Below are 22,809 nucleotides of genomic sequence, written 5' to 3'. Positions count from 1 at the left end.
TTTGGCCAGGCGCAGTGGTTCACGCCTGTAATCCCAACACTTTGGGAGGCCGAGGTGGGCGAATCACGAGGTCAAGGGTTTGAGACCAGCATGGCCAACGTGGTGAAACCCCGTCTCTACTAAAAATACAAAAAATTAGCTGGGCATAGTGGCAAGTGCCTGTATTCCCAGCTACTCAGGAGGCTGAGGCAGGAAAATCGCTTGAACCCGGGAAGCAGAGGTTGCAGTGAGCCGAGATCACACCACTGCACTCCAGCTCGGGCAACAGAGTGAGCCACTACGCCCAGCCAGAAGACATCTTTTTAAATATAATGAAAATAGAATGTCAAATAAAATGCAATAAGATGGAATGGAATGTTTTGAATTTTATGCCAATAATTCACTGTTTTACATGAAATGAATAATTCTTTGAGATAAAAGTTACCAAACTTGGCACAAGAAGAAACAGAAAAACCTTAAGTGTTATAGCTGTTCAAAAAAATTGGATTTATGGCTGGGCACAGTGGCTCACTCCTGTAATCCCAACACTTTGGGAGGCCAAGGTGGGCCGATCACCAGCCCAGGAGTTCAAGACCAGCCTGTGCAACATGGTGAAACCTCGTCTCTACTAAAAATACAAACACCCGGCCACGGTGGCAAGCATCTACAGTTCCAGCTACTCGGGATGCTGAGGTGGGAGAATCACTTAAACCTGGGAGACACAGGTTGCAGTGTGCCGAGACCACGTCACTGCACTCCAGCCGCGGTGACAGAGTGAGACTGGATCTCAGAAAAAAAAAGGAAGGAAAGAAAAGAAAAAAAAGAAGAGAGCGAGCGAGGGAAGGAGGGAAGGAGGAAGGGAGGGAAGAAAACACTTAAGGAAGAAATAATAGTATCAATATTACATAAGCAACTTCGGAAAACAGATGAGGATAGAATAATTCACAATTCTTTGGGAGTAACAGTATCCTGATATCATAACAAGGACATACTCTTACCATAAGGAAAACAGAACAGATGCCCTAGTCAGTACAATAAGAAAAAGGAACAAAGTCCATATAAATTGGTAAAGTAAAATACTTTATTCACAGATGACATGATTATCTACATAGAAAATGCTAAAGAATCTAGAAAAAAGCTACTAGAACTAATAAGTTAACTGATCTAGGTTGCTTGATACAAGATCAATGTACAAGTCTAATGCATTTCTATATACCAGCAATAGCAACTAGAAAATAGCTTTTAAAAAACCTTATCACTTGTGATAGCATGCAGAAATATTAAATACATGAATTTAACAGAGCTGCAAACTGAGAGAAATCAAGAGATCTAAATAAATGGGGCAGTACACCATGTTCAACAATTGGAAAACTCAGAATTGTTAAAATGTCATTTCTCCCTAAATTGAATTATAAATCCCAGAAGACTTTCTTTTTGTAAACACTGATAAAAGTTGTCTTTTTAGACAGAGTTTCGCTCTTGGTTGCCCAGGCTGGAGTGCAATGCCGCAATCTCAGCTCACCGAAACCTCCGCCTCCCAGGTTCAAGAATTATCCTGCCTCAGCCTCCCCAGTAGCTGGGATTCTACAGGCGCCCAAAACCACGCCCGGCTAATTTTTTTGTATTTTTAGTAGAGACGGGGTTTCACCATGTTGGCCAGGCTACTTTTGAACTCCTGACCTCAAGTGATCCGCCTGCCTTGGCCTCCCAAAGTGCTAGGATTACACAGGCATGAGCCATCGGCCCAGCCTGAAGTTGATAAAAGTTGACTCCAAATTTTATATGAAAATGCAAAGGATCTTGAAGTCAAAAAAAAAAAAAAAAAAAATGGGAAAAGAACAAAACGGAAGCTCTTCCAATACCTGAGTTCGACACTTATTATAAAACTACAATTGGCCAGGAGTGGTGGCTCACACCTGTAATCCCTTTGGGAGGCTGAGGCAGGAGGATCTCTTGAGGCCAGGAGTTTAAGACCAGCCTGGTCAACATAGTTGAGACCCCATCTCTACAAAAAAATATAAAAAATTAGCAAGACATGGTGATGCATGCCTACAGTCCCAACTACTTGGGAGGCTAAGGCAAGAGGCTTACTTGAGCCCAGATGCTTGAGGTTACATTAGCTATGACTGTGCCACTACACTCCAGTCTGGGCAACAGAATGAGATTCTGCCTCAAATAAAACTACAGTAATCAATATAGTGTCATATTGGTGTAAAGCTCTACACACAAGAACAGACCACTTCTATGTCACTTAAGTTTTTACCAACTGTGAAGACTTGGTCATTGGGCAAGTAGACTCTTCCAACAAATAGAAGCAGAACAACTACCCACACAGATCGAAAGCGAATCTTGATCCTCATCGCATATGGTACACAAAAATGAACTCAAAATGGATCACAGACTTAAATGTAAAAACTGTAAAAGCTCCATAAAATAAAAAACATAGGAAAAAATCATGTCCTTTGGGTAGGCAAATTTCTTAAACTCAATTATAAAATCTCATAAATCATTATCTTGGCTTACTGCAACCTCTGCCTCCTGGGTTCAAGTGATTCTCCTGCCTCAGCCTCCTGAGTAGCTGGGACTACAGGGGTGCGCCACTGCGCCCAGGTGATTTTTGTATTTTCAGTAGAGACAGGGTTTTACCATGTTGGCCAGGCTGGTCTCAAACTTCTGGCCTCAGGTGATCTGCCCACCTTGGCCTCCCAAAGTGCTGGGATTACAGACATGAGCCACCGCACCCAAATATTTGATAAATTAGACTTAAAAAATATTCAAAAGACGCCATTAAGAAAATGAACAGGCAAACCAAACATGAAAATATTCACAATATACATTCATCACAAATGAAGACAAATAATTATATATATTACATATGTTTTTCATCTAGAATATGGAAAGAACTTGAGTCAACAATAAGCATCCCAACTTAAAAAGAGGCGAAAAGTATGAACAGACACATCACTAAAGACGACACAGAAAAGCAATAAGCAGATGAAATCAGACATACAACATCATTCAGTGGGCAAATACAAATTAAAATCATAAGGAGACTAGAGTTGATTAAATTTGAAGAGACTGACAACGCCAAGTGTTAGCAAAGATGTGGAGCAACTGGAAATCTTCCTATAATGTAGTAGTAGTGTAAAATGATCCAACCACTACAGAAACCTGTGTGACAATTTCTTAGGAAGTTAAAAACAGTGCAATGGACTGAATGTTTACATCCTTGCACAATTCATGTCAAATTCCTAACCTATAAGGTGATATAAGGTGGGGTCTTGGGGAGGGGACAGAATCACAAGGGGAGAGCCCTCACCAATGGGGTAGGTTTTCTAGTCCCTTTCCACCACGTACCGTCACAGTGAGAAGACATCTACTTAAAAGGAAGTAGGCCCTCACTAGACACCAAATGTTGACACTCTCATCTTGGACTTCCCTGCCTCCAGAACTCTAAGGCATAAATTTCTGTTGTTTACAAACCTCCCAGTTTATGGCATTTTGTTATGGCAGCCTGAATGGACTAAGACACTTACAACACAGCAATTAAAGTCCTAAGTACTTACCCAAGCAAAATAAAAACACACGTGCAAATACATACTTTTACACAAATGGTCCTAGTTTTAAGAGCAGAGACTGAAAACCCATTAACACGTGGATGAATAAACAAACGATGGTTCATCTATACAATGGAACACTATTCAGCAAGGAGAACTACTGAAACATGACACAGCTGAGTTGAGTCTAAAAACATGCCACAGTGAAAGACATCAGACACAAAAGAACACATACTAAATGAATCCATTTGTATGTGGCTCTAAACTAAGCAACACTAATCTATACGGATAGAAAAGTGGTTACCTGGGGCTGGACTGGGCTTAACTAGGAAAAGGCAAACAGGAACTTTTTGGGTGACAGAAATGTTCTTGGTTCTGTTGGTGGTGGTTACGCAGGTGGTGATGGTTACACAGGTGAATGGATTTTCCAAAGCCCTGTACACTTAAAATAGGTGTTTTACTATATAAAAATTGAATCATTGATTAAAATGGTCTGGTAAAATCTACATGTGAAACATCTCCAGTCATGCTCATTTTCCAGAAAATGCACATCTTTTTAAATTACTTGTCCTGAGGCTTTCAGGATTGGTAGTTATTTAAGAATTCAAAATATGGCCTCATGAGAAAAAGAAAAACTATATGGTTACAAAACTGGATTTTGGAGTTCATGTTCAGATGAAATTCAGAGGCAAAGACTAACCGTTTTGCGACGTGGCCGTCCACTGTCTATTTACCTCGCCTGCTTTGGAACAGTCCTAGCCAAAGAGCCATCTGTCATGACTCCATGTTTCTGCGGGGATTCCCTCTCCGATCCTATTTTCTTTAGCTGAGCTCTACTGATCTCTCTGGCCCAGCTGAAATGTCACTCTTCTGTACAGCCTTCCCAGCTCCATGCCACATCAGTCACCCCCTCACCTGTGCTCCTTCACAACTGAGAGCACACACTTGACTCATCGTACTGTGATCTCTGTCTTCCCCACCACACTGTGGAGGACTTCGGGGTAGTGGGTTGCTCATCTGTTTTCCCAACATTTAGGACTATTCCTTATAGATATCGATATATGTTTAAGTAAATGAGAAAATGAGCCAGAGAGCATGGAAAATGACAAGAGCTCAGTTCAGCCTCAGAACTGCTAAAACAGAAGAGTTACGTAGTGCACTGAGACTGTGCCTTTCCAGTGAGACACTGAGACTGTGCCTTTCACGTGAGACACTGAGACTGTGCCTTTCACGTGAGACAGACAGATACAGACAAGTGAAGGCCTTCTATTGAGACCTGCCTCCTCCTGTCCCCACTGTGCCAGCTGAGTCAGGTGTCAATGCCCTCCAGATCAAGTGGACAGTTCTGCATGAGCTGTAAGGCGGCACACAGGAGGGCGTGGATGTGCACAGGCTATTGCAATAGCCTGCAACTTCTGGGTTAAGTAGGAGCAGCAGACAGTAGCAGGGCTGAGAAGATACTTCTAACAGAGTCATAGATTATACTGATACAAAATAAACAAACAATAAAAAAAAAACAGCTAACAGCTGAAAATTTTTGAGAATGGCGGTATAGAAAGGACAAAGCAAGACAGATGCCAATCACACATAGATTTAGGGGTGTATTTTTTATTGCCTTGTGAGACAGTGGACACATGGAAATCAATCAGATATGATCACTGTCCTCAGGAACTCAGAGTATAACAGCAGAGATAGTCTACCAAGTCATTCTGACATATGCAAGTAAATACAGTAATAGCAGTAATCACTGAGCCACAGAAGTGTGGAAAGCGCTGCCAACTAGGCCTGAGGGAAACATCCCTTGACATGAGGCCTGAGGCATGTCTTGAACCATGATTCGGAGTCAATTAGCTGAGGAGACCCTTTAACAAGATCAAAGGCGAGAGAGGTAGGAAGCCACGTGGAGCACAGGGAAGATGAAGCAGTTGGTGTTGCTGCAGCATTAACTGTGTGGCAGGAAGTCAGGCAGTGGGAGGCGAGGCTCCAGGACACAGGAGGCCTTAGGGCCCAGGATGGGGGACCCGGAGTTCCTCCTCCAGACAACAGGGAAATGGCTCGGGGATTTGTATACAAGTTATCTTTCTTCAACTTAATAGATCAAAATTTCCTAGGTAACATTCTCCTAAGTAACAAGATTAGATACACAGTTCTGCTCTAAAAGGGATTTAACTCAAGGATGGACTGTAACTGTGGATAAAATTTTTAAAAAACCTTTTCTTGAGACCTGTCTCCTCCCTGCCCCTACTGTTCCAGCTCAGAGTCAGGTGTCAAGCCCTGTGACTCTCCCGAGGACAGTGCTCACAGCTGAGGAGAACGGTGAGCCTGCTAGTGCTGCACAGTGGCAGGTGGCATCCAACTCCAAAAGCAGCTCCATCCATGATTCACAAAATTCTGACATGTCCAAATCTTAGAAACACATGAATCCTAATTCCACGCATTTCCAAACATCACTCATTGGGCGGGAGAATAATTATTTTATAAGTTATCTATGTGTTGCCCCTGATCGACAGACCTCTCGCCCAAATGTATGGGGGCCTTATTCAAGGAGAGTCCCTCTTGGTGAACACTTTGATTATTTTTAAAGTTTGTAGTTGAGTTAAAATCTCTCCCATACTGACTACATTCATAGAGCTTCTCTTCAGTATGAATTTTCTGGTGCTGAAGGAAGTTTGACCTCTGAATAAAGCCTTTCCCACAATAACTGCAAGCATAGGGCTTTTCTCCAGTGTGAATGATCTGGTGCAGAAGCAGCTTGGAGCTCTGGATGAAGGCTTTCCCACAGTCTTTACATTCGAAGGGCCTGTCCCCAGAGTGGATCTTCTGGTGCTCAGTGAGATGGGCTTTCTGGAGAAACGCTTTCCCGCATTCCTTACATTCATACACTCTCTCTCCAGTGTGGATTTTCTGATGTCGAATAAGGTATGAACTCAGAAAGAAAGCTTTCCCACACTCGTTACATTCATAGAGTTTCTCTCCAGTGTGAATTCTCTGATGCTGGGTGAAGTTTGACGTCTGGCTGAAGCGCTTCCCACACTCGTTGCACACGTAAGGCCTCTCCCCAGTATGGATCCTCTGATGCTGAATGAGCTTCGAGCTCCGAATAAAGGCTTTCCCACACTCATTGCATTCAAATGGTCTCTCTCCGGTGTGGATCCTCTGGTGCTCGATAAGGTCTGAGCGATGACGGAATGCCTTCCCACATTCTTTGCATTCATACTGTTTCACTTCTGTGTGGATCTGATAGTGCCGAATGAGGCTCGAGCTCCTTATGAAGGATTTCCCACATTCATTGCACTCATAGGGCCTTTCTCCCGTGTGAATCCTCTGATGACGAATAAGTAAGGAGCTCTGACTGAAGCCTTTTCCACACTCTTTGCATTCAAAAGGTCTCTCTCTGGTGTGAACTCTCTGGTGCCTAATCAGGTCTGAACTGTGACAAAACGCCTTCCCACACTGTGTGCATTTGAAGGGCTTGTCTCCTGAATGAACGCGCTGATGCTCAATGAGACCTGCATAGTGAATGAAGTCTTTCCCACACACGTTACAGACGCAGAGTCTCTCTCCAGTGTGAATTCTCTGATGCTCCATAAGGTGTGAGCTCTGGCCAAAGCCTTTCCCACACTGATTGCACCTGTAAGGTTTCTCCCCAGCATGCGAAATCCGATGCCTAACTAGGTCGGAATTAAACGTGAAGGTTTTGCCACAGATATCGCAAGGATTGGCATCCCCCTCTATGAGCTCTCTCTGAAGCTGAAGGAGGTCTGAGTTCAGAATAGGGTTTCTTCCTGACTTGGCACACACTTGAGCTGTCTCTCCTGTTTGGATCTTCCAATGGGTCACTGTCACCTGCTTGCAGCCCCTGTCCTGAGAGGGGGAACTCCCCAGGCTCTGATCTTCTGGATTTCCCAAAAGCTCCCCTAATCTGGGCTCATGGACTTCCTCAGACTCTGGAGAAGGGAGCTCCATCACTGTGAGTTTATCTGACATCATCCTATGTGATTTCATCCTCAGAAATCCAGGCTTCAGTCACCTTCTTCTCACCAGTTCCTACATTAGAATCTGAAACAAAAGACAACAAAATCATCTTTCCCCTTACTTAACAGATGGGGATCTCCTGAATCAGGGTCAGACAAAATTCATATCCAAGAGGTGGAAAGTGTTTCCTCTGCCCCTCACTTCTGACCCAAAGTGCTGCTACCCACAGCTCTGGCCTCACACCCAAGCCTGTCCCACGTTAAGATGGCTTCTTTGTGGCTCCACTTTTAACATCCAACACCAGGACAGACTGGCCTGTGGTGCACAACACTCCTCTGACCGTTAGTGATTCCTGGATGAGTTGCAGAGGGGTGGGGATATGCTTGGACTCCATTAAGAAACCAAGACAGGTATTTTAAACAAACGTATAAATGTATCAGCCCTGCCACCTCTTCCCTGTTCCTCATTCCTTCCTTCATGTCCTCTTCTCCTCTCTGTACCTAGCTTAGACCCCATGGTCTGGGACACTGTGTTCACTGCAGATTACATGAGAATCACCCTCCTACACAGAATCCGGAGTCCCCTGCCCTTTTCTCCCTCCATCATGCTTGGATGGGAAAGTCCAAGCTTTGGTTGAAACGAGGCTATGTCCTAATTTACGCCTGCACTCGCAGATTTTTTTTTTTTTTTTTAAAGACAGAGTCTCACTCTGTCGCCCAGGCTGGAGTGCAGTGGCACCATCTTGGCTCACTGCAAGCTCCACCTCCTGGGTTCACTCCATCCTCCTGCCTCAGGCTCTCGAGCAGCTGGGACTACAGGTGCCCACCACCACGCCCGGCTAATTTTTTGTATTTTTAGTAGAGACGGGGTTTCATTATGTTAGCCAGGATGGTCTCAATCTCCTGACTTCAGGTGATCCGTTGGCCTTGGCCTCCCAAAGTGCTGGGATTACAGGTGTGAGCCACCACGCCCAGCCAGCTAACTTGAGTTCTTTAAATTCAGAGCTACTTGCCTAATGGGGCCTGAGAGCCGCCAGCAACTCCTACCCTTCCCACTCCCTACAGGACCTTCCACTTCTCCTGTCTTCTTACAGACCCAGCACTCCCTCCTCCCTCCCCACTGGTGACCATGCTTCTTGTTTCAACGAGAAAACAGAAGAAATCAGGCAAAGACATCCACTGCCTCCCATATCTCCTGCCAGCTTATATCTCCACCCATCCTCTGCCAGGCTTGTTACCTGGGTTAAACTGCCCTTGATCTGACTGAAGGTCAACACTTCTACTTGTGTGTGAGCTCCCTTTTCCTCTCACACATGCAGGGACAGCACTTGAGCACCCACCCCTCTCCTCCATCCTGAAGTCCTTGCCCTCCAAACCCACCACTCCCCTCAGCATGAAGTACACCAGTTCCCAGCTACCTGAAAAATGCACGTCATGGGCCCCATGTCCCACCAATTACTACACCATAACACTCCTCCTCCACAGCCACATTCAAAGAGCCCCCACTCCACGCTTCATTTCTCCATTTCCTCCTTCCCCTGAGCCTACTGCAGTAGGGCTCTCACCCCAAATATCCATGTCACCACATCAGGGGTCAGCTACGGCCACACTTCCAACTCAACCTGCGGCAGCAGACACAGCCCCGCTCCTTCAGAAGTCACTCTCCTTTTGTGAATCTGGGACAGCCTTTCTCTGTTCCTTACCTGCCTCACTGATAGCTCCTCCCAGTGTCCCCTGACGCCTCAAGGCCCTGGCGTGTCTAGGGCTCAGTCCTCATCTTTGTGCATTACAGAGGGGAGTGCACTCATTATCGGCCAGCAACGCCATCTATGCTGAAGATTCACATGCCTGCCTCCAACCTGGCCCTCTTTCCAGTCCCCACACCTGACCAGCTCCGCACCCCACACCTTCAATCGGATGCTCCCAGAAGTTTTAACCCTAATGCGTCCCTCCAACCTGGCCCTCTTTCCAGTCCCCACACCCGACCAGCTCCGCACCCCACACCTTCAATCAGATGCTCCCAGAAGTTTCAACACTAACGCGTCCAGCCTCACTTCTGACTTTCCTCCTCCTATAGTCTTCTCCATTGTCTCATTTGTTCAGGCCACAGACATTGCAATAACCCTTGACTCCTTTTCCTTTTGTTCTAACTACTTGCCTCATGGGGCCTGAGAGCTGCCAGCAACTCCTCCAACCACATCTGTTCAAAACCATGCCCAGCGCCAGATGCCCACAGCCTACAGGGCTGCCATCTGCACCATCGCCTTTCACCATGAAGTGTGACTGCCTCCCACCTTCTTACTTCTCCCCTTCTCCAGCTCTTTTCTACACAGCCAGCAGAATTACGCTTTAAAATCATAAATCAGATGTCACTTTTCTACGTAAAACTTAAAAGGGTTGCCCATCCCCTACTCAGGCCCCATGAGGGCCACCGGGCCTGGACTCCTGCTGCTCCCCTGCCCTCCCCTTCCCTCTTCTTTGGTCAGTGTGACCAAAGAAGCCCCTCGGAGCCTTTGCCCTTTCATAGAAAGACTCCAAGAATATTTGCATGGTTCACTCCTAGATGTCCTTCAGGTGTCTGTATTGACGTCACCTGATCGGAGTCCTGCCTAGTCACTCTACAAAACAGCAAGGCACCCTCACCCTCAGCATGCCCTCTCTCCTGCCTCTGCTTCCTCTGCACAGTTCTGACCACCTGACCAATCACAAGTCACCCAATCAAAGCAGCCAACGACTGTGAGATGTGACACGACTTTATGAACCATGAAGGAAAATAAAAGCACCAATTTAAATGAAAACACTCCATCAAGCCAGGCACAGTGGCTCACTCCTGTAATCCTAAGACTTTGGGAGGCAGAGGTGGGAAGGTCACTGGAGACCAGGAGTTCAATGTCTGCCTGGGCAAGGGAGAGAGATCCCATCTCTACAAAAAAAATTTTTAAAAACAGCCAGGCGACGTAGCACACCTGTGGTCCCGGCTACGGGAGACTGAGGCAGGAGAATCATTTGAGCCCAGAAGTTGAGACTGCAGTGAGCCGTGCTTGTGCCACAGCATTCCAGCCTGGGTGACAGAGTAAAACCCTGTCTCAAACAACAAAAAACACTCCATCAATTCTAACAGGCAACTCAATTTCAGAGATATTAAAATATGGAGAAAGTGTGTCTTAGAATCAATGAATTGTGACATATATATATATGCACGTGCGCGCGCACACACACCCCCCCCCACAGGCAACAAACTGTGTTTTGCTGTCTCCCCGACAAGTATGTAAGTGCAGGAACTTTGTTCTGTTCTTTATCCTCAGCAACCCAAACAATTCCCGGCAGAAAGTAATACATTTCATAAATATCTGTTGTATGAATGAATGTTCTAATCACGCATACATAATACACTCAAAAGAGGGTAATAAGCCAGGTACAGTGGCTCATGCCTATCATCCCAGCATTTCCAGTGGCCAAAGGAGGAGGACTACTTGAGACCAGGAGTCCGAGACCAGCCTGGGCAACACAGCAAGACTCCATCTCTAAAAACGTTTTTTTAATTAGCTGGGTATGACGCTGCATACCTGTGGTCCCAGCTATTTGAGAGGCTAAGGCAGCAGGATCACTTGAGCCCAAAGGTTTGAGGCTACAGTAAGCCATGACTGTGCCATGGCACTCCAACCTAGGTGACAGAGTGAGACCCTGTCGCTAACCAAAAAAAAAAAAAGAGCTCCAACCCTTCTAGTATTCAACACTGAAATAAATGTGAGTTATACATACCTTAAAGAAAGATTAACAGTGGTTGCTACAGCTGTTTTAGAATGTCTAGCAGTTTCTCAGTTTTTGCTGGAAAATCTCCCATAAAAAAAAAAATTAAGAAAAACAAGATAATTATTTACCCACTTATTTTAATGCAGGGTCCTGGGTAGCTGGAGCCTATCCTGGCAGCTCAGGGTGCAAGGTGAGAACCAGCCCTGGATAGGACAGGGTCCCACTGCAGGGCAACTCACACACCCAAACTCGCTCATGGTGGGACTAAGGAGACACCCCAATTCACCTAATGGACACATCTTTGGGACGTGGAGGAAAGCTAGGCAGTCGTGGGGAGACTGTGCACACTCCACACATGGTGTTCACAGCCAGGAATCACTTCTTCCCTCATAGGTGTTATAATGAAACAATACTTGAGGCTCTGCCATAGAAAGGGAGGAAGCCAGAATCCACCCTCTGAAAGCAGAGACCAAAGGAACGGTGATTGCTTTGAGAGAAAGTCTCTTTCTTGACGCCTGTACTTTACCAGCCTGAAGTCTGAGGATTTGTCTTCTTTTTTTTAGACGGCGTCTCACTCTGTCGCCCAGGCTGGAGTGCAGTGGCGCCATCTCTGCTCACTGCAAGTTCCGCCTCCCAGGTTCACGCCATTCTCCTGCCAAGCAGCTGGGACCACAGGCGCCTGCCACCACGCCAGGCTAATTTTTTTGTATTTTTAATAGAGATGCAGTTTCACTGTGTTAGCCAGGATGGTCTCCATCTCCTGACCTCATAATCCGCCTGCCTCGGCCTTCCAAAGTGCTGGGATTACAGGAGTAAGCCACAGCGCCCAGCCAAGGATTTGCATTTTCTCTTTTTTTCTGAGACGGAGTTTTGCTCTTATTGCCCAGGCTGGAGTGTAATGGCACGATCTCGGCTCACTGCAATCTCTGGCTCCCGGGTTCAAGCGATTCTCCTGCCTCAGCCTCCCAAGTAGCTGGGATTATAGGCATGCACCACCACGCCCGGCTAATTTTGTATTTTCAGTAGAGATGGGGTTTCTCCATATTGGTCAGGCTGGTCTCGAACTCCCAACCTCAGGTGATCCACCCACCTCGGTCTCCCAAAGTGCTGGGATTACAGGCTTAAGCAACTGCGCCCGGCATTTTTTTTTTTTAAGATAGGGTCTTGCTCTGTCACACAGGCTGATTGCATGGTGGCATGATCTCAGCTCACTGCGACCTCCGCCTCCTGGGTTCAAGCAATTCTTGTGTATTTTTAGTAGAGATGGGGTTTCTCTATATTGGCCAGGTTGGTCTCGAAATCCTGGCCTCAAGCGGTCCACCAACCTTGGCCTCCCAAAGTGCTGGGGTTACAGGGGTGAGCCACCATACCCAGCCATGTATTCCCTTTTTGATTTCCATATATATTCTGCTTATGCACTGAGGACCCATTAATGCGGCTCTCAGGATGAGAAAACTGACTGTCTTGCCTCAAGAGCCTTCTCTTTGGGGTTCTTGCTGGGCAGCGGGAGCCAGGCCACTGCGAAGATGGGTAATGTTGCCTTCGCACCCACTACTACTGTCTCCAATACCTCAAGGCCACTGCCAGTATAATGAGAGGGGGGATCAGCCCAGCCCAGAATCCAGTAAATAAAACTGGAGATTTTTCTGCTGGTTTGAAAACCAGAGCTGCACCAGGTGCAGTTGCTCATGCCTGTAATCCCAGCACTTTGGGAGGCTAAGGTGGGAGGATCACTTGAGGTCAGGAGTTCGAGACCAGCCTGGCTATGGTGAAACCTCATCTCTACTAAAAATACAAAAATTAGCCGGGCGTAGTGGCGTGCACCTATAATCCCAGCTACTTGGGAGGCTGAGACAGGAGAATCACTTGAACCTGGGAGGCAGAGGTTGCAGTGAGCAGAGATCACACCACTGTACTCCAGCCTGGGTGACAAAGTGAGACTCCATCTCAAAACAAATAAAATTTACAAAAATAAAAATAAAAAATAACAAAACCAGAGCTGTGACACGGGATGCACTGGCAGCAAGCAGCGCCAACAGTGATGATATTTTCAAGGGAATTAGGTTGCTGGAGAAACTGCAAGCCTGCCCTGCAGAAGTCTGTAGCTAGAGTGTTCTTAGCAACATTCTAACACCCTAAATATCTAGCAACAGAAGACTCACACAAAACAATAATGCACAGAAAAAAAACTGCCACACACAAAAGCGCAGGTGGACCTCACAACACAAAAGCGCAGGCGGACCTCACAACAGACGAAGTGCTGAGCAAAACCAGCCAGGCACAAAAGAGCTCATATTGTATGACTCCATTTACATAGAGCTAAAAAACAGAGAGCCAATCCCCGGTGGGAGGATGTAAGCTGCAATGGTGTTCAGGAGACACTGTCGCTGGCAGGGGCACATGGTGCCCTGGGTCACACCGGTACTCACTTTGGAAAAGTCAGGCCCGGGATTATGCGACCTCACGCAGGCACTGGGATGCTCTACCCAGCCCCGCTGTTGAGGGCAATGCCCCAGCCTGCAGTTTGGGAATCCTCACTCTGGGAACTGCTTCCAAGAAAGGGACTCCACCTGCCCAGTGCCAAGCCCTCTCCCACTCAGTTATCATCCAGTGCTCCAAAAACAATTTACACAAACTCAGCAACTTAAAGCAGCATGCATTTGTCACCCCACAGTTCTGCGGGTCACACATCCAGGCCAGGCCAGCTGGGACCTCCACGCAGAGTCACACAAAGTTGCAACTGTATGTCATCGGGCTGAGTTCTCATCTGGAGGCCCTGGGGAAAGCTAGTTTCCAAACTTACTCAGATTTCGTGGCAGAATCCAGTTCCCTGCAACTGTAGGACTGAGAACCCTGTGTGTTTACTGGCTGTGAGCAGGAGCCGCCCCTAGGGGCCACCTGAAGCCGCAAGGCAGGCACAGCACATCACATTTTTCTCAGGTGTCTAATCTCAGCCTCTGTTCTCCAACCAGATGGAGGAACGAACCTCTGCTTCCCAGGGCCTGTGCAATTACGTCAGGCTCTCCCAGACGGCCTCCCTTCTCACCTCACTGACCTGGGACTTCCGGACATCTCCAGGTCTCTTCATGGAAGCACCAGATGAGTGTCTGAGTAACTGGAAGAAGGGTGTGCGCATGAGGGGCCAGGAATCTAAGAGGCCACCTCAGAACTCCGCCCTCCACACCCATGCCAGGTGCCGGGCAGATAACAGGAATCTAAAACTACTGTCACTGTTTAGGGCACCACAAACCGCACCCATATAAGAAGCTGAATTATCAATGTGTATTTTCTACAGCCACCACCAACCGGCTGTTCCCCATCTCTCTCCCTTTCCTCCGGCCTCCCTCTTCCCTGGACACAATATTGAGATTAGGCTAATTAGTAACCTTACCAAGGCCTCTAAGTGCTCACATGAAATGAGGAATCCCGCATCTCTCACTTTAAACCAAAAGCTAGAAATGATTAAGCTTCGTGAGGAAGGCATGTCTAAAACTCAAGTCAGAAAGCCGGGCCTCTTGCATCAAATGGCCAAGTGGGAATGCAAAGGAAAAGCCCCGAAGGAAATTAAAGGAGCTGCTCCAGTGAACACACAAATGATAGGACAGCAAGACCGCCTTATTGCTGATGTGGAGGAAGTCTGAGTGGTCTGGAGAAATGAAAACAACAACTTTCCCTGACGGTTGGTGTGACTGGCAACCAAAGCTGAATCCATAGCAAGGTCCTAACCGTCCTCAATTCTATGAAGGCCGAGACAGGTGAGGTAAGCTGCGGAAGAAAAGCAGAAAGCCAGCAGAGGTTGGCTCATGAGGTTTAGGGAAAGAAGCCACTTCCATACATAAAAGAGCAAGGTGAAGTCACAAGTTTTACGAGAGAAACTGCAGCAAGTTCTCCCGATCTAGCTAAGATGGCTGACTAAGGTGGCTACTATAAAAAGATTTTCAGTGTGGATAAAACTGCTTTCTATTGGAAGATGGCATCTAGGACTTTCGTAGCTAGAGAGAAGTCAATGCCGGGCTTCAAAGATTGAAAGGACAGGCTGACTCTCTCATTAGGGGCGAATGCAGCTGGTGACGTGACACCAACGCTCATTTCTCATTCTAAAAATTTTAGGAGCCTTAAGAATGATGCTAAATCCACTCTGCCTGTGTTCTATACATGGAACAAGGCCTGGATGACAGCGCATCTGTTTACAGCAGTTTACTGAGTATTTTAAGTCCACTAATGAGACCTACTGCTCAGAAAAAAATATTCCTTTCGAAACGCTAACTCACTGACAATGCTCCTGGTCACCCAAGAGCTCTGACAGAGATGAACAGGGAGACTGATGTTCTTCTTATGCCAACACAACGTGCATTCTGCAGCCCGTGGCTGGGAGTCACTCCAACTTTCAAGTCTCATTATTTAAGAAATATGTTTCACAAAGCTGTAGATAATCGCCAGACAATGATTCCTCTGATCGATCTGGGCAGTCAGCTGAAAACCTTCTGGAAAGGAGTCGCCATTACAGACGCCATGCAGAACATTCATGATTTGCGGGAGGAGGTCAGAATAACATTTGGTATTTTGGAAACACTCGATTCCAGCCCTCATGAGTCTTTGAGGGGATTGAGACTTCAGTGGAGGAAGCAACTGCAGATGTGGTGAAAACAGCAAGAGAACTAGATTTAGAAGTGTGGCCTAAACATGTGACTGAATTGCTTCAATCTCATGCCCAAACTTAAACGGATGAGGTGTTGCTTCTTTCTTTTTTTGAGGCGGAGTTTCACTCTTGTTCCCCAGGTGGAGTGGAGTGGCACAATCTCGGCTCACTGCAACCTCCACCTCCCAGGCTCAAGCAATTCTCCTGCCTCAGCTTCCTGAGCAGCTGGGATGACAGGCGCCACCACACCCGGCTAATTTTTGTATTTTTAGTAGAGATGGGGTTTTGCTATGTTGGCCAGGCTGGTCTCCAACTCCTGACCTCAGGTGATCCACCCACCACCTCAGCCTCCCAAAGTGCTGGGACTGCCCGGCTGAGGTGTTGCTTCTTAGAGACGAGCAAAACAAGTAAGTTTCTTGAAATGGAATCTGCTTCTGGTGAAGATGCCATGAACACTGTTGAAATGACAACAAAGGATTTTGAAGATTCCATAAATTTAGTTGATAAAACACAGGCAGGGTTTGAGAGGCTTGACTCTAATTCTGAAAGAAGTTCTACTGTGGGTAAAATACTAGCAAACAGCTTTGCATGCTACATACAGAGAAATCTTTTGTGAAAGCAAGATTCCATTGATGTGGCAAATTTCATCGTCCTGCTTTAAGAAACTGTCAGTCACAGTGGCCGGGCGCGGTGGCTCAAGCCTGTAATCCCAGCACTTTGGGAGGCCGAGACGGGCGGATCACGAGGTCAGGAGATCGAGATCATCCTGGCTAACACGGTGAAACCCCGTCTCTACTAAAATACAAAAAACTAGCCGGGCGAGGTGGCGGGTGCCTGTAGTCCCAGCTACTCGGGAGGCTGAGGCGGGAGAATGGCGTAAACCCGGGAGGCAGAGCTTGCAGTGAGCTGAGATCCGGCCACTGCACTCCAGCCTGGGCGGCAGAGCGAGACTCCGTCTCAAAAAAAAAAAAAAAAAAAAAACTGTCAGTCACACCAATCTTCAGCAACTACCACCCTGATCAGTGAGCAGGAGAATCGCTTGAACCCGGGAGGTGGAGAGACATCAAGAGAGGCAAGACCCTCCACTAGCAAAATGATTACAACTTAAGGCTCAGATGATCATCTTTTAGCAATAAAACATCTTTAAATTATTTACATTTTTTTAGACATAATGCTATTGCATACTTAATAGTGACCACAGCATAGCTTAAACGTAACTTTTTTTTTTTTTTTGAGACGGAGTCTCGCTCTGTCCCCCGGGCTGGAGTGCAGTGGCCGAATCTCAGCTCACTGCAAGCTCCACCTCCAGGGATTACGCCATTCTCCTGCCTCAGCCTCCCGAGTAGCTGGGACTACAGGCGCCCACCACCTCGCCCGGCTAGTTTTTTGTATTTTTTTAGTAGAGACAGGGTTTCACCGTGTTAGCCAGGATGGTCTCGATCTCCTGACCTCGTGATCCGCCCGTCTTGGCCTCCCAAAGTGCTGGGATTACAGGCTTGAGCCAACGCACCCGGCCTTAAACGTAACTTTTATATACACTGGGAAACTAAAAAGTTCCTGTGACTTGCTTTGTTTTGCTATTCACTTTACCGCAGTGATCTGGACCCACACCGGCACATCCCCATGTGTGGGATAAAAGGTCCACTGGACACTTGGGTGGCTGCTGTGGTTCCCCAGCATTCCTGTTTCCTTCTTCCTTTTAGTGTTAGAAACCCCATCAAATTACTAATGATTGCCCCACAAATGACACTTCCTAGTGTCCCTTTAACTTAGGTGGCTTTGTGACCAAGCTGAGGTGAGAAGGGAAGTGATGTGTGTGTGCTGCCCACTCTCTCCCCTCCCCACAGTGCTGATGAGGCAGGGCAGCCAGAATCCCTGGAGGCCACTCCCTACCTTTAAGAGAGAGTAAGACAACTGAAGTTTCTTATTTGAAACACCATATTTGAATCTGTTGCAGCAACTTTAACCTATGTCTTAAATAATGCTAATATACAACCCAAATATTCAGATTCAATTCTCCCTATGATGATAAATTCAAACTGGGCCAGGCGTGGTGGCTCACACCTGTAATCCCAGCACTTTGGGAGGCTGAGGCAGGTGGACTGCTTGTGCTCAGGAGTTAGAGAACAGCCTGGTCAACATGGTGAAACACAGTCTCTATTTTAAAAAGAGAGGCCAGATGCGGTGGCTCACACCTGTAATCCTAGCACTTTGGGAGGCCGAGGTATAAGGATCACAGGGTCAGGAGTTCGAGACCACCCTGGTCAACATGGTGAAACTTCATCTCTACTAAAGATACAAAAAATTAGCTGGGCGTGGTGGTGCGTGCCTGTAATCCCAGCTACTCGGGAGGCTGAGACAGGAGAATCGCTTGAATCCAGGGGGCAGAGGTTGCTGTGAGCCGAGATCACGCCACTACACTCCAGCCTCGGTCACAGGGCAAGACTCCATCTCNACTGCAGGTCTTGGACAAAGTACAGATAATACAAATATATGGGCTTGACGGAAAGAAACTCTTCCCTGGCCTTATCTGTTTCTCCTGGAAGTAACCCTGCCAGTCCTTCCCACAACCTGGCATGGGGGGCGGGGGACACTTATCCTACACTCAGCCCCAAGGTACTGAGCACTGGCAAGGGAGCAGGATGCATGGTGAGCCTTGTCTGACTTTCCCACCCTGGCCTTCCTGAAGTCAGGACGCACTTCGGGTGACCTCCCTCCCCATGCTGTGCCTCCACTTTCAGGCCTTCATTTTCTCATCCAACCATGTTGTTAATCCGCAAACCTTCACACCAAGTAGGTGTGAAACGCTGAGCCAGAGAGCAGGAATTCAGAGGTGAATGTGGCTCCCAGTTCCAGTGGGTGATGCCAACAGCCCCCAGGTTATTCCAGCTGTGCTGTGATGGAGGAAGGCCCCAGAAGAGGCTCCTCTAACAGTCTTGAGGGCTTGCAGGAGACTTCCTAGATGAGGTGACATCAAAACTAAGACCTGTGGCCGAGTGAGGTGACTCACACCTATAATCCCAGGACTTTGGGAGGCCAAGGCGGGTGGATCACTTGAAGTCAGCAGCTCGAGACCAGCCTGGCCAACATGGTGAAACTCCGTCTCTACTAAAAATACAAAAATTAGGCGTGGTGGCAGACGCCTGTAATACCAGCTACTCAGGAGGCTGAGGCAGAAGAACTGCTTGAACCCGGGAGGCAGTGGTTGCAGTGAGCCTAGATTGCACCACTGCACTCTAGCCTGGGTGACAGAATGAGACTGTCTAAAAAAAAAATACAACACAAAAACCCCACAAAACAACCTAAGATCTGCAGGGTGGGCACGACTGACCTAGGCAGAGAGAGTGGAGTGAGAGTTCTAGGCAGATAACGAAAAACGCCAATCAATGTGTAACAGCAAGGGATCTAGTGGAATATTCTAGCATAAAAATGAGTCTCATGGCTGAGGCACTGAAAGATGAGAGGACAGAGGTAAACCAGAGCCTGGGAAGTATGATGAGAAGTTTGGATTTTGCCTAAAGAGCAAAGATAAGCCATTGAAAAGTTCAGCGTAGAAAGGTCATTCTAGAAGTAGTGCAGTGGGTTGGGGGGACTGCGGTCAGGATTTGGTGCATTGCTCACAAAGGGTGAAAGAATGGCACTCTGCATATTTCGTCTTCTCGCCACAGAGTGGCATTTCAGGCCTGCAAACCTCTCAGATGGACTGCAGAAATCCAAGGCTGGTGAGGATGCTGGGACAATCATCCAGGTGAGATTCAGTGGGGCCTAAACCTAGGCAGTGGCGGAGGAGATGGAGAACCGTGGAATAAGTTTCCACACACTCAAGTGGTGAGGTGCCTGGGTTCCTGATGGAGCCTTTGAGATCCATCTAAGTTGTTGTATGTGTCTGTGGTTCATTCCTTTTATTGCAGAGTAGTATTCCATTGTATGGTATATACCAGTTTGTTCATTCATTCACATATTGAAGAATATTTGGGTTTGTTCTAGTTGTAGGCTATTAAAAATAAAGCCTCTCTGAACTTCTATGTACAGGTTTCTTTTTCTTTTAGACGGAATCTCACTCTGTCGCCCAGGCTGGAGTACAATGGTGTGATCTCCACTCACTGCAACCTCCACCTCCCTGGTTCAAGTGATTCTCCTGCCTCAGCCTCCTGACTAGCTGGGATTACAGGTGCATGCCACCACACCTGGCTAACTTCTGTACTTAGTGGAGATGGAGTTTCACCATGTTGGTCAGGCTGGTCTCGAACTCTTGACTTCATGATCTGCCTGCCTCTAGATAAAGTTTTTAAAATTGCAAATATCTTGCTTCGAAGAAACAGTTATCTCAAAATAGCTATCTTCAGTTTTTGCTTAGCTCCTTTTTTTAATGAATTTAAGTAAAATTAAATCAATACACTTTCATTTAAAGAAACTGACATGAAATGAAAAAAAAAGAAGCCACCTGACTTGTGGCTTCACGCAACAAACTGGCTAGCATGGACCCATCTCCTGTTATAACACAGAATTTGGTGAATAAAACATCACCCGAGGCCGGGCGCGGTGGCTCACGCCTGTAATCCCAGGACTTTGGGAAGCCGAGGTGGGCAGATCACGAGGTCAGGAGTTCAAGACCAGCCTGGCCAATATGGTGAAACCTTGTCTCTACTAAAAATATAAAAATTAGCCGGACGTGGTGGCGTACGCCTGTAGTCCCAGCAACTCCGGAGGCTGAGGCAGAAGAATCACTTGAACCCGGGAGGTTGGGGGTGCAGTGAGCCGAGATGATACCACTGCACTCCAGCCTGGGCGACAAGAGCAAGACTTCGTCTCAAAAAAAAATAAATACATAAAAAATAAATAAAAATCACCTGAAATTGCCTCAACAGCAGATGTTGTGTATCACCAGAAGCCACAGCAGCCCTGGGGTGTCCAGGGGTGTCCCATCCAGCACTAGAAGCCACCAGCTCTTACACCCACACTGGTAAGGGGATATTCCAGCCTCAAACTCCCAGCCAGAGTCACTGTGTGCTGCTTACAGCCTGAAGAAATTAACACCAAGCTTCACCCTTAGGAAACAGGAAAAGCAGAGCCAGAGGGCAGCCGAGTGGGCCATGGACTAGAGCTCCACCAACATCTGGACCTCCTTGGACCGCGCCACACCAAGGGGCCTACCGTGCGCCACACGCTAGGCAGGGAGCGCTTGTTTTCCTAGTGCTCCCCAAGATGCCCCAGAGGCTCAGGGAGGTAACAAGCGTAAGGTCAGAGAAATGGAGCCAGCTGTCAACTGCCCCTGCCCCACGCAGGCCATTTGGCTTCTGCTACCAGCATGCTGCTCAGGGCTCTGCCCAAGGACAACGACGAGCCCCGTGTCCTCTCCTGGGTCATCTTCCATGACCCTGAGGCAGCACCAACAAGCTCCGCAGCTCCCTGAGCTGTTTCACACCAACTACCCGAGTCTGAGGCCCGCATCCAGGCGCTGCTCAGACCCTGAGGGTCGCTGGACCATGAAGTAGCCTGTGTGTAAAGGGGACAAGACAGCCTTGACATAAGCACAGAGAATGCCACTGGGATTCTTTTTTTTTTTTTTTTTTTTTTTTTTTTTTTTGAGACGGAGTCTCGCTCTGTCGCCCAGGCTGGAGTGCAGTGGCCGGATCTCAGCTCACTGCAAGCTCCGCCTCCTGGGTTCACGCCATTCTCCTGCCTCAGCCTCCCGAGGAGCTGGGACTACAGGTGCCGCCACCTCGCCCGGCTAGTTTTTTTGTATTTTTCAGTAGAGACGGGGTTTCACAGTGTTGGCCAGGATGGTCTCGATCTCCTGACCTCGTGATCCGCCCGTCTCGGCCTCCCAAAGTGCTGGGATTACAGGCTTGAGCCACCGCGCCCGGCCGCCACTGGGATTCTTAAAGACTTGAAGGGGAAAGGGTACCTTCGAGAAAAAGCAGGATTGCCAAACCACCTCTTCCCATCTGGGACTTCTCCTCCAGGACCAAGTCTCGTACTTAATTCTAACTCTGCTCATCACGTTTCCCTCCCCACCCCTGTCCCCAACAGCATAGAAGATGCCGGTGCTGCATCTCCTCCAGCACTGAGAAGCCTCCAGGCCCCAGGGAGCGGAGGCAGGGTTCAGGCACAGCCGCGGGAACGCCCACACCCAGTCCAGTCACACCGTAAAACATCTCTGCGGCATCAACATCACGCAGGCCTGGCGGGCCTGAAGACGGCGACACGGAAACTCAAGCCCGCGGCTCCACGGCTTGGGCAAGAGGAAGGAACCAGGGGTACCCACATGGCGCTCCTCAGGGAGAAGACCCCAGGCTCGGGTCCGAGGTGGGCTCGCTGGAAAGACGCTGCAACCTCGCGGGGGCGGCCATGGCTGCGTCCGGGAGACGGGCTAGCCAAGGCCCCGCTCCTGGACGCCCTGCGGGGCGGGCCGCGGCCTGCGGACCCCACCCGGCCCTCCCGGCGGACTCTGCCCCGGCAAGGCCGCCGGGCTCCGGAGCCAGCCGGGGCTGCAGCTAAGGCGTTGCCCGCCCCCGCCCGGAACGCGCCACTCACCCGGCGCAGGCGGGGAGAGGACGGCGCCAGGCTGACCCCGCAGCCGTTGACTGGACCCCGCGGGCGCGGGCCCCCCAGACCGGCCGACAAAGCCCGCACCGCAGCCAGCCCGCCGCGGCCGGAAGTCGCAAGAAGCCCCGCCTGGGAAACTTCCTGCGGCGCTCTAGGAGCGCTAGGGATCGGCTCCCCTCTCGGTGGTGCGAACTTCCGGGCGTGGGGACTAAGACCCCGCGAGGGTCGCGGGGGTGCGGCAGACGCGGCCTCCTTACGCAGTTGAGAGGATTGCGGGCCGGGAAGCGCGGGCTCGGAAACTCGGGTCTGGAACTCGCGGCGAGGCCCGGCCGCAGCCCAAGACCAGCCTCTCAGGAGG

At 48.4% G+C, this 22,809-nt stretch overlaps 1 protein-coding gene across 8 annotated transcripts in view; it reads right to left on the bottom strand.

Annotated features, from left to right (window-relative positions):
* Positions 1–5,119: 5,119 nt before the first annotated feature.
* Positions 5,120–22,809, bottom strand: part of ZNF623 (zinc finger protein 623) — a 19,458-nt gene continuing 1,768 nt past the window's right edge. The window contains exons 1-4 of one of the 8 annotated variants that reach the window (XM_017883616.1): positions 22,440–22,572; positions 20,753–20,923; positions 15,535–15,892; positions 5,120–7,595 (exon numbers count right to left, since the gene is read on the bottom strand). In XM_017883616.1, coding sequence (XP_017739105.1) covers positions 6,012–7,541 — 1,530 coding nt within the window. In that variant the 5' untranslated portion in view covers positions 7,542–7,595; positions 15,535–15,892; positions 20,753–20,923; positions 22,440–22,572 and the 3' untranslated portion in view covers positions 5,120–6,011. The other 7 variants (XM_017883618.1, XR_001887574.1, XM_017883615.1 and 4 more) reach the window with 7 other exon arrangements.

The sequence above is a fragment of the Rhinopithecus bieti genome, unplaced genomic scaffold (genome assembly GCF_001698545.2).
Source record: "Rhinopithecus bieti isolate Rb0 unplaced genomic scaffold, ASM169854v2 scaffold_13617, whole genome shotgun sequence".
NCBI lineage: Eukaryota > Metazoa > Chordata > Mammalia > Primates > Cercopithecidae > Rhinopithecus > Rhinopithecus bieti.
Note: the sequence above shows the minus strand (reverse complement) of the source record. Positions and strands in the feature narration are given on the sequence as shown.